Source organism: Saccopteryx leptura, chromosome 1 (assembly GCF_036850995.1).
Source record: "Saccopteryx leptura isolate mSacLep1 chromosome 1, mSacLep1_pri_phased_curated, whole genome shotgun sequence".
NCBI classification, from domain to species: Eukaryota; Metazoa; Chordata; class Mammalia; order Chiroptera; family Emballonuridae; genus Saccopteryx; species Saccopteryx leptura.
In genome coordinates, this window is record NC_089503.1 from 301848652 (window position 1) to 301867509 (window position 18858).

Here is an 18858-nt window from a genome sequence, read left to right on the forward strand (position 1 = left end):
AGCTGTTCGGAAGTCGTGTTTCTCTCGGGACGTGCCTTTAAAAGGAGACCCGTGTCGGGGGCTCGGCGCCAGGTGAAACGCGAACTCGAAGGAGGGCGTTTGCCTGTCTCCTAAAATTGAAGCGACTTCGCTTTTGCGTGTGAAAACAGTTGGCCGTGTTAAGAAATCGGTTATTCTAAGGGCAGTGTTCCCAGAGTGTTGAACCCGGCGACTGCGCCGAGTCGGTTCAAACCTAGTATCGACTGGAAACCCTGACCCTTATTATTTATTAGACGCAGAGGTTTAAACATTCTTACTCCTATCTTCGTGGTTTTTCCGGTTACCCGAGAAGCAGAGGGATAGAATTGCCGATGGCAATTTTTTGCTCATCTTCAGTCACTTTTTTTAATGGATTTTTTTTTCTATTTCTACCTGGTTAGTGTGAACAAAGCCTTATATTCCGTCTGCTTCCCAAAGCCCTTTCCCTTCATCCAGATGACGAAGTGTTTACCTTTGTGTGGACTTTGAGCAATTTTGTATGTTGTATTTCCTCTAAACACTCTGAAGAAGCAGTTCTTGTAGTCCAAGATAATTACTAATATGGTTTTAAATTCACTTTATAAGAATTCAGGTTAAATTTTAAACCACAACTTAATCTATTAGTGTTATTTTTCTTTATGTTTCGTGCACATTGAAAGAAATAAATGTTCATTCGAAATTTTATAGAAAAATAGTGGAAGATTTCCCCTCAAAATTTCTTCTAGAATCAGCACTAAAGTATCAGATTAAATTTTCTTTGCTTTTCTTGGCATTTGTTTTAAATTCCTGCAACTTGAAACTGTCAAAAAGCATTCTAAATGTTCTGAGTTGTCTTTTTTCTTTCTTGCTTTTTTTTTTTTTAAGTTGCTTTACTTCTCAAGCCTAGATATACTGAAGTGTTGCATTGCTAGATGTAATCAGATTACAGGTAACTAGGCAAGAAGTTAGCCAATAGGAATAAGAAAACAAAGAGTGAAGTATCTCTGTAGTAGTAGTATTCCTAAAGAAATTGTAGATCTTTCCTTTCTGATGTTATGTGTATGTGCAGGAGATATGTCATGTCATATTCTATATAAACTCTTTTCCTTACCAAAAGGAGGCTTTCTAGTTGAGGTGAATTATTTTCATCCTAAATTTCTGTGCCTCACCTTTGTTCAAATTTTATTACTGAGCGAGTCTAATTAATTTAAATTTAAAGTGGTTGGATTTAAGTCCTTCCAGCCAATTTTAGCTCTCCCCTCTTTTGGAGTGTCAAGCACTTTTAGAATATTTGTACCTTATATGCATCAGTTTTCAATTTCAGTCCTAACAGTTTATAATGAACACATACAGAGCATTTAATTTGACATTTAGATATGTAACCTTATCTAGGGCTTAGTCTGTGAGTTTGTGGTTCTTTGATTCGTATTACCCTAAAATAATGCAAGCTATTTTTATATTTCACTTTACAATTAAAGAAATCCACAGACATATTTGTGGTGTTTTAAAAGAGAGACACTTCCTGTATTTAGCTGAGTTAGTTGGTTTTAGCATGGCTTGCTGAGAAGCATTAACTACCTTTTTGTTCACCCATTTGTTAAAAGATTTATTTTAATTCTAATATTTAAAAAGAGAACACGATATTCTATCCATCTAAAAGAATTGGGTGTTCTATCCATCTCATTCTTATAAAATAATGTGTTCATCATTCTTATAAGCTGTTTATCCTTTTTGAAACAATAATCCAATTCAGTATAACTTCAGGAAAGTTATTTGCAATTGGGGAAGGGACTGTTTGTTTTTATCTAATCTAATCTGTGGTATTTGGTTGGTAGGCTAATTTAAGGAAATGCAGATCATCCATAGTTTACGTGTCCTGAAGAAGAGCTTGCTTTGTTTTTCTGCATCTGTGAAAGAGTAGGCCCATAGGTTTTAGAATTATTTTAATCAGTATATTTAAAAGGAGAGGTAGTTATAGGTGTATGTTTTTTATCCTTTTGCACTTGTAAAGGTCACTGTCTCATTAATGCATGTGTTTTCCTGTATGGCTTATTGAAAAGCTAAGAAAGTGTGCACGTGAACTGCAGCCATCTGTGTGTAACAGATGACAGTATGTTTGTAATAGTGAAATAGTACTAGTGCTTCACTTTCTTACCTTATTTTTCCCTGGAGCCAAACAGCTGTGTAAATAAAAGATTTGCTGCTTTGCTCTCAAAAGCTTTGGGTCTGACTGTTGATACAGTATTAAGCTCCAAAGGTGCTGGATCCATTTCCAAACATCATGTACTTACTTCAGGAGTTTGACATTGGAGCAGAGTATAATATCATGGCTTGTTATTTTTTGAGTTGTATTTGTTTCATAATGGAGTCACGAAAAAATAATGATAATAATAATGATTTCAGATATTTCTGTAGTGACTTAGTTGAACATTTGTTACTACTAATAATTAAGAATTTATTTAGCCCTGGCTGGATGGCTCAGTTAGTTGGAGTGTTATCCCGAAGTGCAGAGGTTGCCAGTTCGATCCCTGGTCAGGGCACATACAAGAGCAGATTAATGTCCCTGTTTGTATCTCTCCCTCTCTCCCTTCCTGACCCTCTAAAATCAATACAATAAACATGAAGGAAAAAAAAACAACTTATTTAATAATCCTATTGAAGTTGATTCCTGCTACTTTTCAAAATATTATTCTATGTTAAAATTGATACAGAACTTTTTAAAAAAAGATTTCCTTTACTGAGACATATTAAAGAGTATGTGTATGAGACAGCTCTGACTGTTCCTAGGGCCCTATTTTCATCATTGGGGACATTGCATTGGGACAAGGTGCTGCCCTTCTGGAGCTTACTTTCTAGTGGTGAAAGTTACACTGAAGAAAAATCATACAGCGCTAGAGGGCTGGAGAATATAAAGGTTCTCCTGACGCAACTATCTCAGAAGTTATAATCTCAGAATCATATAGGTTTGAGAGTTCTGGCCAACTCCTTTGTTTACAAGGAAACTGAGGCAGCCAAATCTGCGCAAAGGCAAATCATTAGGTGAGCCAGCTCCCCAAGTTACGTTATTGACTTCCTCCAATGCACGGTTGACTAACAATGGTGAGGTAAAGTTCATAGCTGTCTATTTAATTCAGTGAGTATGCATTGAGGGCATAAGATCCATAATGCTGGGCTACATTTGTTGGGAATCAACTGCAGGTCATATATAATTAATTGAATATCTAGAGCACTAAAGAGAACAAGGATTTATGTCTGTTGGAAGCAGACTCATGTACAAAACACATTTCAAGAAAAGAGTAAAATTGGTACCAGAGAATAAAAATAATTTGACTAAAAATAAAAAATTAATTAAATCACCTGGAAACTTCTGACAGAGCTGCAAGATGCAGAAAGTAAAAGATTAATTTGATGAGATGGATGCTTTTTTTTTTTAGTTGTAAAATACATGTAACAAATTTATTATCTTTTTCTTTCTTTCTTTCTTTTTTTTTTTTTTTAATTTTCCAAAGTGAGAAGCCCAGGGTTGGGGGGAAAAGACTCCTGCATGCGCCTGATGGGGATCCACCCAGCAAGCCCACCAGGGAGTGATGCTCAGCTCCTGTGGGACGTTGCTCCGCTGCAATCAGAACCATTCTAGCGCCTTGGAGGAGGCCATGGAGCCATCCTCAGTGCCCAGGCCAACTTTGCTCCAATGGAGCCTTGCTGCGGAGGGGAAGAGAGAGACAGAGAGTAAGGAGAGGGGGAAGGGTGGAGAAGCAGATGGGCACTTCTCCTGTGTGCCCTGGCCGGGAATCGAACCCGGGACTTTCACACGCTGGACCGATGCTCTACCGCTGAGCCAACTGGCCTGGACACAGATTTATTATCTTTATCATTTTTAAGTGTACAGTTCAGTAGTGTTAAATACACTTACATTGCTGTGCAGTCAATCTCCAGAACTCTTTTTATTCTTCAAAAATTCCAGAAGTGGGATGCTCTAAGAATGGTTACAGAAATGAAATCAACATGACAATCTGTCAGTTTGCATTGTCTTGAATAAAGAAGTTGAAAAGAGACCTAGGGGATTCATACTTTCTTTTAATAATTGAATTAATAGATCAAGAGTTGGATTTATTTATAAGAGATTATTATACCAAGCTTTAGCATTAGGTTTTGAAGGATTTTACAGTTTTTTTCTTCTTAAAACAAACAAAAATACTAATACATGCTCATTGAATAGATAACTGAAAATGTAAAAAGCTTTGGAAATTTGTATTGCTATTTTGAAAGTATTTTATTCTTATTTATCAACATTATATGGCATGAGAAGGCATTGGTTATCATGTGATCATTGTTGAACACATAATATTAGGGATTTGGGAAATTCTTCCTTGGTTGATAAAAGGAAGCAGAGCACCCTACTCTTTTTTATTTTTTTTTAAACTCAGTTCCATGTAATATCTTCCCAAGTGTTGTGACTAATTTACTTTGTTGAAAAGGAATTCATCACCAAATGAAGTATCTAAACTTCTATTTATTCAAGTAATTAAACAATTTCCAGTAGCTATTTTGAAAGGTTTATTTTTACTTTTCAGTAAATTAAGTTTTTATTAAGCATTAGATTGTGTTAGAGGAACAAACATAAGTATAAGGTAAAATATTTCATCTCAGGTTTCATTGGGAAGTATAACTGGGGGGAAAGTGACAGTATAGGTGGAAAAACTTAAAAGAACTAAAAAAACCCTGATGTTCAGCCTCTGTATATCTCTTTATTTTATAGGTTTTGTGCATGAAGCTTTTATTAGGTTTCTAGGCTAATAGCATATCTGAACAAATTTAACACAGTGTAATTAATAGGTGCTCATTAAGTACTTTTTATATAATGCCAAGAAGACTAGAAATTGTGGTCTTTTTATTAATTTTTTTATTTTTATTTTTTACAGAGACAGAGAGTCAGAGAGAGGGATAGACAGGGACAGACAGGAATGAAGAGATGAGAAGCATCAATCATGAGTTTTTTGTTGCGCATTGCAATGCCTTAGTTGTTCATTGACTGCTTTCTCATATGTGCCTTGACCGCAGGCCTTCAGCAGACCGAGTAACCTGGTCTGCTGAGCCAGCGACCTTGGGTCCAAGCTGGTGAGCTTTTGCTCAAACCAGATGAGCCCGCGCTCAAGCTGGCAACCTCGGGGTCTTGAACCTGGATCCTTCTGCATCCCAGTCTGACGCACTATCCACTGCGCCACTGCCTGGTCAGGCTATTTATTAATTTTTTTGAGAGAGGCAGGGAGACAGACAGGAACATGGAGCTGCTTCTGTATGTGCCCTGACCAGAAAACTGAACCGGCAACCTTCGTACTCTGGAGCGACGCTCCAACCAACTGAACTATCCAGCCAGGACTGTGGACATCTTTTAAATGCACTAATGAAGGATACAAAGAGTAATCACCTGTGGAACCTAAAAGAAATACAGGTTCTATCCCCAGAAACTGGTTAGACTTTGGGGTTGAGCCCCATGAAACATCACAGCGAAAATTCTGCATTGACAACCTCTGCACAGAGAAATAACAATTTCATTATGAGCCTCAACTAATACAGAAGAATTACATATTAGTTTGAAGTTTGGGAAATTTCTGACTTCTGTATTTTAGGATTGCTTTGGGGTTTTAGTAATCTAGGTTATTGATAAAGCTTATATATTGTACATCTCTACTGTGCATCATTGAGGTAGAAGAATATTGCTTATTTTTATGAGAAGCTTAGAGTTGTGTCCTTGCTTCTGATTGTTCAGTATGGAGCTACTCTGATTAGTTGGTGAAAATGAAAATGAGGATATAGTTGCACAGCTCTGATTGGACAGGGAAAGTCAATCCTACTGATTAAACTAGAAGTCCAGGACCTCCTTTATAAGGGCTGGCTTAGCCAGCAGGCAGATTTTTCTCAACTATAGCTTGTATAAGAAGCCTCTGTGTAGCAACTGCTTCTAGGCTCTGTGTTTAAATTTGAGCCCAGTTAGCCACCAGGAGCCCTTCTCAACAGGTACCCTCAGTCTCAGGCTCAATATTAAATTTGACTCTACCTGCCCGATTGATTGCTCTACAGGAATGCTATACCATCACGTTATCTCAAGCAGTGTATTACATTCTATATCAGCACATTTCCTCCAACACTTGGCATTATCCAGTTTTCTAACTCAGCCAGTCTCTTAGGTATAAAGTGAGATCTCATTGTTTTAATTTGCATTTTTCTCTGATTATTAATAACTTTAAGCATCTCTTCAAAGCGCTGGTAGCTTTAGAGTTTTTCTCATCTGTGAGTTGCTATTCATATTCTTTGGCCATTTTTCTACTGGATTGACATTTTCTCTTGCTTGATATGCAGAAACTTTTACATATTCTAAAAAGAGCAATCCCTGGTTGTTTCAGATATTGCAACTAACTTTTGTTCTATTATTTAGTAACTTTTTTTTTTGACAGAGACAGAGAGAGAGTCAGAGAGAGGGACAGATAGGGACAGACAGGAAGAGAGAGAGATCAGAAGTATCAATTCTTCATTGCAGCATCTTAGTTCATTGATTGCTTTCTCATGTGTGCCTTGACTAGGGGGCTACAGCAGAGTGAGTGACCCCTTGCTCGAGCCAGCAACCTTGGGCTTCAGGCCAGGCCGGCAACCATGGGGTCATGTCTGTTATCCCGAACTCAAGCCAGTGACCACGAACTCAAGCTGGATGAGCCCACCCTCAAGTCAGTGACCTTGGGGTTTCAAACTTGGGTCCTCTGTGTCCCAGTCCGATGCTCTATCCATTGTGTCACCGCCTGGTCAGAGTTCTTTTTTTTAATTAAGTAGAGGCAGTGGCACAGACAGGCTCCTGCATGTGCCCTGACCGGGATCCACTCAGCAAGCCCCCTACCCGGCGATGCTCTGCCCATGTGGGGCTGCTGTTCTGCTGCTCAGCAACCAAGTTATTTTAGCAACTCAGATGAGGCCATGGAGCCGTCCTCAGCACCTGGGGTCAACTTACTCAAACCATTTGAGTCATGGCTGCAAGTGGGGGAGAGAGAGAAGGTGGAGAGGTGGAGAAGCAGATGGTCATCTCTCCTGTGTGCCCTGACCAGGAATCAAACCTGGGACTTCAAACGCTGGGCCGACGCTCCACAGCTGAGCCCACCGGCCAGGGCCTTATTTAGTAACTTTGTTCATGGTTTCTTTGAATAGAAATATTTTATTTCAATATAATAAAATTAATCTACCTTTTGGTTGCCATAAAAAAAAGTTGTATCAGGCCCTGGCCGGTTGGCTCAGCGGTAGAGCGTCAGCCTGGAGTGCGGGGGACCCGGGTTCGATTCCCGGCCAGGGCACATAGGAGAAGCGCCCATTTGCTTCTCCACCCCCCCCCCTCCTTCCTCTCTGTCTCTCTCTTCCCCTCTCGCAGCCAAGGCTCCATTGGAGCAAAGATGGCCCGGGCGCTGGGGATGGCTCCTTGGCCTCTGCCCCAGGCGCTAGAGTGGCTCTGGTCACAGCAGAGCTACGCCCCGGAGGGGCAGAGCATCGCCCCCTGGTGGGCAGAGCGTTGCCCCTGGTGGGCGTGCCGGGTGGATCCTGGTCGGGCGCATGCGGGAGTCTGTCTGACTGTTTCTCCCCATTTCCAGCTTCAGAAAAATACAAAAAAAAAAAAAAAAAGTTGTATCCTACAAACAACTTAGGCAAATTCAACTCTTAGCACTTAGCAAATGAACTGAAGTACTTTCTCCTATTCAGGCCCCAAGTAGAAGCCAATTGTTTCATTTAGTGTTGTCTGAAGATATGGTTACCTGTTCCAAAGTTATAAGAAAAAACCATGTTGGACTTACTAAGAAATGTACTGTGTACCCAAAGCTGTGTATACTAGAATTGAAGGGCAATTTAAGGAATTTTCAAGACCAATCTTGACTATATATAATGTAATGTAACATAATCTACCTAGTAAAAATGCAAGTTTACCATATTATCAGAAGTAAAAGTTACCAAATTTAAGCTGGTTTTTTTTTTCATCAAATTATTGTTTTTTTTCTTTCTAGAGATTAAGAAACCACCAGTGGCCCCCAAGCCAAAGTTTGTGGTGGCAAACAATAAACCAACTCCACCTCCTGTTGCACCGAAACCTGATATTGTGATTTCTAGTGTTCCACAGTCAACAAAGAAAAACAAACCTGCAATAGCCCCCAAACCAAAAGCCCTGAAGAGCTCACCTGTTTGTAACATCAGGCAGTCACCATCAAGGAAAATCATTGTCAACCTGGAAGAACAGAAACAGGGATTACCCAAAAGCGCTGATAATTCCACTTGCAAACATGTAGGACATCAGAGCAGTGACTATATTTTGCCAGTGTGTTCCTATAGTTCTGAGTGCATCCATAAGCCTGGGAGTAGAGAGGATCTGTGTGTAAAGCAGCTTGTCTTAGAGCCCCTAGAAATGCCTGAAAATGTAGAAAACAGTAATATTGATGAGTCCTCTTCAGCTATAAAAACAAGGGGTAGAAGTGATCCTAATGGTGAAATGGTCAAGAGCCAGACTGCAGTTGTTTTAAAGGCAAGCATCCTAGAAGAGAAGCTTAAAGATGTTTTAACACAAAGAACGTCACCTTTTATTTCCCCACAGAAGCACAGATCCGCAGACAACCCAGAAATGAATGAGGGCTGTAATTCCAGCAGACAGTTCAGAATTAAATTTGCAGACTTGTCACCTTCCCTGTCCAGTTTTGAAAACGTTCCTGATCACCACTGCCACCTACAACTTCCTATCAATCAATTTCAAAATTTTGAAACTTACCAGGATGGCTGTGAAAAAAGCAGTAATTGCTTTCATTTATCTGAACAAGAAGCTCTGGCAAATGGTAAAAAGAGTACTTTTTTATCTTCAGATGGAGTTAATAAGAAATCAGAAGTCAAAGACCTTGGTCCCTTAGAAATTCACTTAATACCATGTACTACAAAATTTCCAACTCCAAAGCCCAGAAAGACACGTGCTGCATGTCTGATACGTCAAAAGCACATAGATGCTTCTAGTGAAAGTACTGAAGAACCAGATTATTTAGACAGTGACTCTTCTTGTCTTTTCAAAGATAGTTTGAAAAACAATAAAATCAGTGTTATTTATAAGAATGTTTTGTGTAACCAGGAACAGGTGGGCAGAGTAAAGCCAGGATATAAAAGTGAATTGATTATGGACTCCAATAGTAACAGACGAAACGTAGTTGGTTCCCAGAAAGCCATGTGTCATGAAACATCTTCCTCTGAAGAAGTGACACCTCCTTTTGATACAGATTCTGATTTGAGTTCTGACAGCAAGATAGTAGATGGTTCTCATATGTCACCAGCTGTGGACAATGGTACTGGTTTTATAAGATGCAATACTCTATCTATGAGCCTGCCTAAGCAGCTGAAATTAGCTTGCAACAAACGTTTGCCTACTGCCTGTAACTTGGCAGTGTCTATCCCTCAAATGCAAAAGGAATCTACAATGAAAGATGGAAGTTTCTCAAAAATTGTCCCCAAAAAACCTCAAAGACACAGCTTGCCTGCTGCAGGAATGCTTAAAAAGGCTGCCTCAGAGGAGCTTGTGGATAAAACTTATCCCTCAAATGAAGAAAAAAATTCAGACAAGGTTCCAGAAAGAAATCGCCTTCAACAGTCGTGTGCCCAAAACCATGGTATGTCATCCTCCTTTGATATACCTAAACGGACTTCAGAAAAACCAGTGTGGAAATTACCTCATCCTATTTTACCCTTTTCAGGGAACCCAGAATCCTTAAAGTCTATCACCGTAGCCTCAAATAGTGAGCCTTCAACTGCCCTGACCAAGCCAAGAGCAAAATCACTGTCTGCTGTGGATATGGAACGGTGCACTAAGCCTTGCAAAGACTCTCAAAAGAAAAGCTCTTTAAAGAAGTTGCTCAACATGAAGCTGTCCATCTGTTTCATGAAGAGTGACTTCCAGAAATTTTGGTCTAAGAGTAGCCAACTTGAAGACACAACTGCTGGCGGCCTCTTGGGTGGGGAGGGAAAAAGGATTGAAAGTGATGGGCATGGCTTGTTAGTAGAAGAGAAGAGAAATAAACCCATAAAGGCATATTCTGCAGATAACTATAGCCTGGAATCCCAAAAGAAGAGGAAGAAGTCGCGGGGCCAGACCAGTGCAACTAATGGACCAAGAGCTGAGTCTTTGGATGACCAAATGCTCTCTAGGGAGGAAACATCTCAGGCACCTTGCAAACCTTTTACAAGTGACTGTGCACCGGAGTATGAAAATGTACGCCATTATGAAGAAATACCGGAGTATGAGAACTTGCCATTTGTTATGGCTGTAGGAAAAACTCCAGAGTTGAAAAGGCAGAATTCCAGCAGCATGGAGGACACTGATGAAAATGTGTACGAGGTGGAAGAGCCATATGAAGCTTCATATGGCCAGCTGCAAGTTGGACCGAGACATCGGCATTGCAGGTAACACTTAGGTGCCAAACAGACACTGCATTTTTACATGCATCACTGAAATTAATCTTCAACAACCCTGTGAGATAGGAAAATCCTACACATGGGATTTTGGTGAGAAAGTGGGTTAGTTAAGTATATATTGAATGATTCCAAATGCAGTCAGTTTCCTTTTATCATATAGTAGGAATGGGCATTTGCAATGTAAGTGTGAAGTAGTTGACTTATCTTTTTAGCTGATTCAAAGAATTTTAACCAGTAGTAGTATAGGTATGTATGAAAGACCAGGATCAGAGAGATCCTCCAGGATACAGACTTGGAAATTATAGCTGGAACTTAGGGGAGGAAATTGGCCAGTTTAGTGAGCTTTATTAGCTAGGTGTAAGAAATCTGAAGTTATTGAAATCCATGCATTTACCTGTGGTGCCCTTGTCAGGTGAAACCAGTTCAGCAATCATTGGCTTCAGGAAGCTTGTGCAATCACCTAGTAGGAAACGATTACTTCCTGTTCTGACCTCCCAACCATATACCCTTCTATCCTTACAGCCTTTCTTTCAATCTGTCTTACGGTGTTTATTGGTATGTCTGATGTTCTGTGTTTGTCATATCTTTTTGTCCTGCATGAGGCCAAACAAGGGGCTTAAATAGGGACCAATAGATGTTGGCTGACTGCATGAGAGATGAATGAAAAGTTGCTTCCTTCTCTCTCCACAGTCTCAAAAGGAGACTTTGCATTGTATTTAAAGTGCTGGGTTTGTGTCTAACACAAAGCTCCTCAGCCCTTTTGGAAGTCTTTATATTATTCTTCTTAGGTCAATAACTTCAAGCCTCTGAATACTTAGGTCTTAAAATGGGACTTCAGTAAAATATTAGCATACATGGCACATTGTCGGGGCTAATAAAAGGATTATTGGGTGAATTGAATAAATAAAAGCATGTAATGAAATCTTAGTGCACCAAGTAAAATAATTGTTCTTTCAGATGTTCTCCCAGTATTTTTCTTTAGTTGTAATTTTTTCTGCTCTTCTGACCCGTAACAGAAGACTTACCTCCCTTGCTTAACTTTTTTCATATTCTGGACTCTTATTTTGAACGTTAGTACCCAGATAAAAGCCTCTTCCTTGGCATAAATATTTCCATGGAAAATTGGAGTTAGGTATTCAACTTTTAATATACGTATATCTAACTTTTCATGCCTGCTCTTCTCTCTATGGAACAATTTGGTTGCTACTGTCCTTTTAATATGCTTTTGTGTCGTGTGTGTGTGTGTGTGTGTGTGTGTGTGTGTGTATGTGTGTGTGAAAGAGGAGTGAATTTGGCTTCTTTGTGATATACTACTATCTTTAGCTACTATGAAGTTTACTCTTGAAATTGGAGATTTGGCCCTTGGTGTAAGTTTCCTGTTGGTCCTCATGCTTAAATCCTGAGAGTTTGTCATTTTCTCTAACACAAGCTGTGAACTTCTGGGACTTGTTCTTTATCTGATATGCTTTTTATACAATTAGGGGCACTGCTGCTCAGCTGGGGGAACCAGGTTGGAAGGAGTTAATGTACACAGCCAGCCAGTTCAGCTGGATGGCATTCATAAGGAGGGTTCTTCTGGAAGCCACAGGAAACCAAGAGTGGCTGTGAACAGATTGCGGGCCATCAAGGAGCACAGCCTGCTGAAGAGTGGGTGAGCTCTGCTCCTGAAATTAGCTTTCTACAGAGATGTTTTTCTTTGGGCCTAAAGCAGGGAGCCCTAAACGGCCTTGAGACTCCCAGGATTTGCCAGCTGAACCAAAAGCCTGCAGTCCTAGGACCAGATTAACAGTTTTGCCTGGAACATTGTACCTTTTGTAAGTAATGCTGAGTAGACAAGAAAGCAAAATTTGGGGCTTCATGAGGAGGACACCCAGACATCCTGAAAGAAGGTAAATGAGAAGTGAGCTGAGAGGCTCCAGGTTGAAATCTTGTTTGGTAGCCTGGCTGTTGAAACTGTAGACCTGTTCCTTAGAATAATTAATTCAAAATACAACCCTAGGAGAATTTTAGAACCCTAAAATGATCAGAAAAAATGCAAGTGAACCCTTTTTAGGATTTTTCTGCTGAGATGAATTGGAAGAATGTCATTTTCTCAGCCCTTGGGAAAGAGAGTCTGGATCACACCAAGGGTTTATAGGGAGTCACTAGTTTATAGGGATTCATAGAGTCTATGTGTGTCACCAGACTCTATCTTCTGGATCATATATTTGGCAAGCTTGGGAGTGCCTAAATGGTCACCTCCTTCTTTTTAAAAAAAATTTTTTTTTGTTTATTGATTTTAGTGAGAGGAGTGGGGGCTGTGGGAGAGAGAGGAACATCAGTCTGTTCCTGTATGTGCCCTAACCGGGGATCGAACCAGCAACCTCTGTGCTTTGGGAGGATGCGCTAACCAACTGAGATATCCAGTCAAGGCCATATAGTCACCTTCTTTAGAGTGTAGGTTTCAAGAATCCAACTGCTTAATGTTTACAAATTTATAACATGTTATAATTGATTTATCAGGAAATAATTAGAGTCTGTCCCCAATAAGACTGTGTTATTCTAAAAGTTTAAGATAATTTGAAATTCGAAGTGTATTTCCCAAAGAAATAAGTTTGATAATGGTAGCAAATGGTCCCAGTTTAGCCCCTAGATTATATTAACCATTGGTGTCCTGGCCTCCCCTTCTCCCTTCCCAGGTGAATTCTTCCTCTCAGCACTTCTTTGGGCAGAGGCAGGAAGGAGCATTGGCCAGGGTGGGGTTGAGCCTCAGGATATCAAGAGGAGGGAATCCACGGGGTCTGAGGCGCAGAGACTGTGGAAAGGATGAGGTGACTGTGGAAGAATGAGGAAATTGGGGGCTGGACTTGCTGTGAGAAAGACTGAGCATTGGGACTGATAAGGAGAAAGGAAAGGCTGGATGGTTGTGACTAAGTTTAGAAAGTCATTGGTTTTCTTTCCCTCCTTTTCTCATTGTTCTTGCTCCTTCCCCTTCTCTGGGCCCCATTCTTCTTTGCTAACTGCCTGGTCCCACTCATTGGTTTTCGGACCCCCAGGCAAGAGTGAGTAGAAGAAACAGGGAGGGTTGGGTGGGGTGAGGAGAGGCACTGGGAAGGCCCTGAGTGGGGAAGGAAGACCTGCCAGGTCTGAAGGTAAGGAGGGTGAAGGGGAGCCCCCACGGAAACAGCAGCTTTTAGGTGTTCCCAGTTAGCTCATCATTGCGTCACCGCTCTGGGTTCTCCAAAGCACTTTTGTTGAAGGATTGTGAGCCACTCGAGAGTATTCTGGTGTGTTTGGGGTACAGTTATGAGCCCTCTTCCCCAGAAGGTTTGAGGCATAAGCTAAAACAACTAGCTGGCAACGGGCCTTTTTCTCTCCCTGCATGTAGGTGATGAGTGTTCTGATACTGCTACTATTTAAGAAGTTTGATTTTCATAAGGAAGTTCCAGAAATATGGGTCTTTATTAAAGAGTATGGACAAATCAGCAAAACAGTAGTGTCCAAATGTTGGAATGTTTCTATTGAAATGGTAGCAGATTTCTTGATTCTATAACCAAGAAAAATTGTCCCCGGGAACATTCTAGGATTTTCTTCTGTTATTTTAGTTTGTTCTTACTGTGAGCACTTCAAAGAAACTGTATGGTAATTGGGTTTTCCTAGGTAACCTAGTGAGCCCTCAGTTTATTCCAAAATATTGACCATGTGTCTAGCAGTGTGCATTCAGACGTGAAAGGGGGCGCCTGCTCCCAAGGAGTTTCTGTCCAGTGAGGCGGCAGACCCTTCTAGGACCACATGGTCCTATTAATCCAATAGGCTATACCCCAGCCAGGATGATAAAGATGACTTTCCAGAGCTGTTGACACCTGACCGAAGGCTTATAAAATGGACATGACTTAGGTTCAGCATTTAGAGGTCATTTTGTAACCTTGATAAGAGCAATTTCATTGGTGCTCTGGGCAGAAAAACCAGATTGCAGACTGAGGACTGAGGGGAGAGGGAGTGGAATCAGCAAACAGGCACTGCTGTCTGTTGAAACTTTGCCCAGAAGTCTCCATCACTTAAAGGTTTGAATTTATCTTTTGGTTTTCCTCAAACACCAGCATTCAAAATACAACAGACTTCAAAATTATTTGTTTTTAATTAATCACTGTACCCTCATCTCTGATGAAGGAAAGTACTAAGTTATTTGTTTGTTTTTTCACCATTTTAAACACAAAACTGGGCTTGGAGAGCTGCCGAGTGGCAGTACAGGTTGTCTCCAATCCCAATATGGCATTTGCTTTATAAATGATCAGACCTGGTTTAGAAGATATCTCGCTTGGGTTGCATTTACCATCTGGTGGTATTGTTGAATTTTAATAATGATTAAAGTGTAAATTAATAGCCCTAATGAGACTTTCCATGCTTTCATAACACCGGCGATATTATGCACAGTTAGAGGGTGGGGGTTGGGACTCATGTATCTTAACTGCAGCCCTTTCCTGTGAGTTATTTTCAGCATCAGCTCAGGAAATATCAAAAATTTGTATGACTCCTTAATTTTATGTTTCTTGTGTTGGAATCATAGCCACACAGTTTTGGCAAATATATTTGTATACTTACCCTACATTTTAAACTCTCCCTAGAAGCAGTTGATTTTATTCCTTGGCAGGAAAGCTTCTCTTTTTCCTTTTAGATAAGTATTAGTAATTAGTTAAATTGCAGTACTTTGTCCAGCTCTACTGCTTTGGTCTCATTTCCTGCCAAACCATATAAGCGATCTTTTATCAGACGTATATGCTTTAATGTGGTAGACTGTCACTTTATACTTTTTTTAGTCAGATTTCTTTTAGTCAGAGATGAAAGAACAACTATCCCACATTGTGACTGTGTGTACACATACACATTATGCACACGCATCCTGTCTTGCTTGGTAAAACGACATTGTTTTGAGATACCCGATATTCGCATATTTTGAGGAGAAAAGGTAACATTATTTTTACAGGTAACTGATTGGTTTTCCACTGCTGGATGGATTTTTATTAAATTTTCAGATATTAACAATTAAATATTTTATAATTTCTCCAAGTTTTCATAAAATTGCAACTAATTATATCAGTGAGACAGAAATCACTTTGCAAAATGAGTTTATAATCTACTTCTTAGTGAAATATTCCCAGTGTAAACCTTTTGGGAAAGAATAGATATGGGAAGGACCTCATCCTTTTCTTAAGCATTTTTAGTTTCTGTAAGGACCTGATTGGTAAAGGTAATCAGCTAATCTATCAATCTGTGAATGTTTTAAATCTATTAGAAGGATGTTTATAACTCAGACTGCATTGTTGCAGTAGAAATAACTAAGAGAGTAGGAGAAGGTTCCCAGCCAGCCCACAAGAATATATTTAGCTTCTACTATATGAAAAATACAAAGGAAGGTAATAGAAAATGAGACTGTGCCAAGACTAAAACAGTGCAATTAAATTAATAGTTTTTATGATAAAGAGGAAAACTTGAGTGTGTTGAGGAAGATGGTAAGGGGGACAGGAACAAGATGAAGTATAGGAGACGAACCTTGACTCACCAGTCGTCCAGGTGGTTCAGTGGAATTGTAGATGCAGATTTGCTTTCGTAAGTAAGGGGATGAGTACGTTCTTGTTTCAGGTATCCGAAGTAATGCCTGTGCTATTAGTATTGTAAGCTCTCTCTGTTCTTGCAGATGTTTCTTTTAAATGTATCATCTTTTCCTGGCATTGCATAGATTAATTAGGTACTTAAGGAAAGCCCTTTGTTTTAAAAAATAGACATGTTTAAATGAACGTATTTATTATAATGCTTTCTTAAAACTTTATTAGGAACAAAGAGCAGTTTGAGTTACAGCACTCTGGATGTGGGAAGATTCAAAGAAGCCTTTTTATTAAATACTGAGATTAAAAGTTAAGTTCAAGAATGGAATTGCCTAGTATTCTTCTGGGTAGTATGGAAAATCTACTTTGGTGGTTTAGTCTGGATCTGGTAATTGTGTTTGTGGATTTCTGGAAAGCAAAACAAGTTTTTGCAAGTAGTTTTGACATCAGGCAGAAATAGTTTATCATTGGAGCTATAAAAATTGGGTCAGCCAAATAGACTATCAGTGGAGTAAAGGATTATGATGGCATTTCCAGGAAGAACAGCTGTCATCTGCAGTTGTCTTTCAGATTTCTCAGGCCTTCTTTGCATGTATTATAAATTCATTTTAGTTCCACATAAATGTGAATTGGAGTAAGGTTATATTTGGTGTGATCATATCCTTTTATACATAAAGAAATTGAATCATGCTGGTAGTGACTTCAGGAAAAATGGACAGAGATGGAAATGAAACTGAATTAGTGGTTCTAGTCTGTAAGGCTAGTAGCCGCTGCCACCATCACAGCCACCTGGTTCTTGTAGGTTCGCATTTAATTTGGACAGATTATAAAGAAACTGCAGAGCCAAAAACTGGTGGGCCATTTTCCTTTATTCAAGACAGGTGGTAGTCAACCTGGTCCCTACCGCCCGCTAGTGGGTATTCCAGCTTTCATGGTGGGCAGTAGCGGAGCAACCAAAATATAATAAAAAGGTAAATTTAACTATAGTAAGTTGTTTTATAAAGATGTATTCTGCCAAACTTAGCGAAAATCCGACAAAGTACTTGTTAAGTAATTATTATTATATGCTTTAACTTGCTGTAACTGCTTTATAAATTTTATAAAGTCAAGTTACTTCCCTACTTTATAAATCACCATTACTGTGGAACGGGTGGGTGGTTAGAAAATTTTACTACTAACAGAGATACAAAAGTGGGCGGTAGGTATAAAAAGGTTGACTACCCCTGTTCTAGACTCATACTGGCCAATGAGTAAAAAACAAACATATGGGCACCAAAACCCATTTTTTCCTAGAATCAAAGGCTCCCACCTCTGTTTGCCTCTATTTTGGCTGCCTCATCCCCTCCCACCATGTGGCCTCTCTCCGCTGGAACAACTGGTCTCCTTCCCTCTCTGCAAGAATGTGGTCTCTCTCCAAAATGGCCTCCTAGCTCCATCTTTTAAAACCTTTTGGCACAAAAGCCCCTTCTCCAGCACATATTAGCATAATCAAGCCCTTTCCCAGGCAGGAAGGCAATCAGCCACCCCACGTGGGCAGTGGCCATCAGCCATCTTTAATAATAAGAGTTTGCATAAAATAACTTATCTGCCCAACAGTTCCTAATGCTCAAGGGTCTGTTTATCAGGCTCTCCGATTTATCAAAGTATTTTGGTTTCTGATTCAGGAAAGGTGAAATAATAAACACTGAACAATGAAAGGCAGTTTCTCCTGAGTGTTTGGATATAAATAAAAAGGAAAACACATTTAGCCTTTTATGTTTGAAATGGTGTAACTGCTTGTTCTTTTAGTTCCTATGGATTCCATTGAAAACTGTTTTACTGAGATCATATATTTTTTGAGTCAGTTTCTTGGTCACTTATTTGTTTTAGGAATTAAAGAATAAGTTTGGGTTTTAATAAGTAGCTTTTTTTTTTCTTAATCTGAAAAGCAGTTCTGATTTGTATTGTTTGGCAACTTGTTTCAAATCCATAAAGGTAGATACAGTGTATAAAAAAGGAATAATTGGTAGCTGGTTGTTTTTTTTTTTGTTTGTTTTTTGTTTTCTCTTTTAGTTGGTCTTTAGATGTATGGGCAATCATAAGGAAAGAGAGATTTCCATTTAAATGAGTCGCATTTTCACTATTTGACTTTTCCCCAGGGCTTCACTATTAGAAACTAAAGCATATTTCCTCTCTACCACCCTGTTACGTTGTGGGAAAGAGTTAAGAAGGGTCAGGGAAGGATAATAATGAGGTCATTCATGAGTCTAGGTCGGATTTATTTGGTAGCAAAAGTTAGGGTGAGGAAACTTAAATGAGAGCCTTTGGGTAGCTTGAAAATTTTGGTAATTCAAGTATGTCTTTTAATGATTTTAGGTTAAACGCAACCATAGAATCATTAAGATTTTTAGTTAAAGGAGTCATTACAAATTATCCAAACCAGCCTCCTCATTCACTGGTGAAACCAAGCCCACACAAATACTTGACTGTCCCCACACCACAGTGATAGGAAATTGCAAAACCAGAGCTCCTATCTGGTGCTTCAAAATGCCACATTACCTCTTAAGGCTCTTTTGGAATGAAGTCAGCAAGATTTAGAAAACTCAAGTGATCTTAAGTTGTTCCAAAAAGGTTCAGGTTTGCATGTCCCACTGCCTTTTTTTTCTTGTTATAACAGATACTGTTAACCCTATATCAGGGAAGAGGGCTGCATTTAGCTGAAGAATAAACTCTCTTTCGCATACTCACAACTAGAACCTTGCTTTTGTCCATTCCTGTACATTAGTGAAGCATTCTTCCCTCTAACTGTCTGACTCCTCATCAATCTATT

General features: G+C 39.5%; 1 protein-coding gene across 3 annotated transcripts in view; it reads left to right on the top strand.

Moving 5' to 3' along the window:
• The window catches only part of FGD6 (FYVE, RhoGEF and PH domain containing 6), a 127968-nt gene that overhangs the window by 405 nt on the left and 108705 nt on the right, over positions 1–18858 (top strand). For all 3 annotated transcript variants that reach the window (XM_066357359.1, XM_066357365.1, XM_066357368.1), the window contains exon 2: positions 8034–10455. In XM_066357359.1, the coding sequence (XP_066213456.1) occupies positions 8034–10455 (2422 nt within the window). The remainder of the gene's footprint in view (positions 1–8033; positions 10456–18858) is intronic.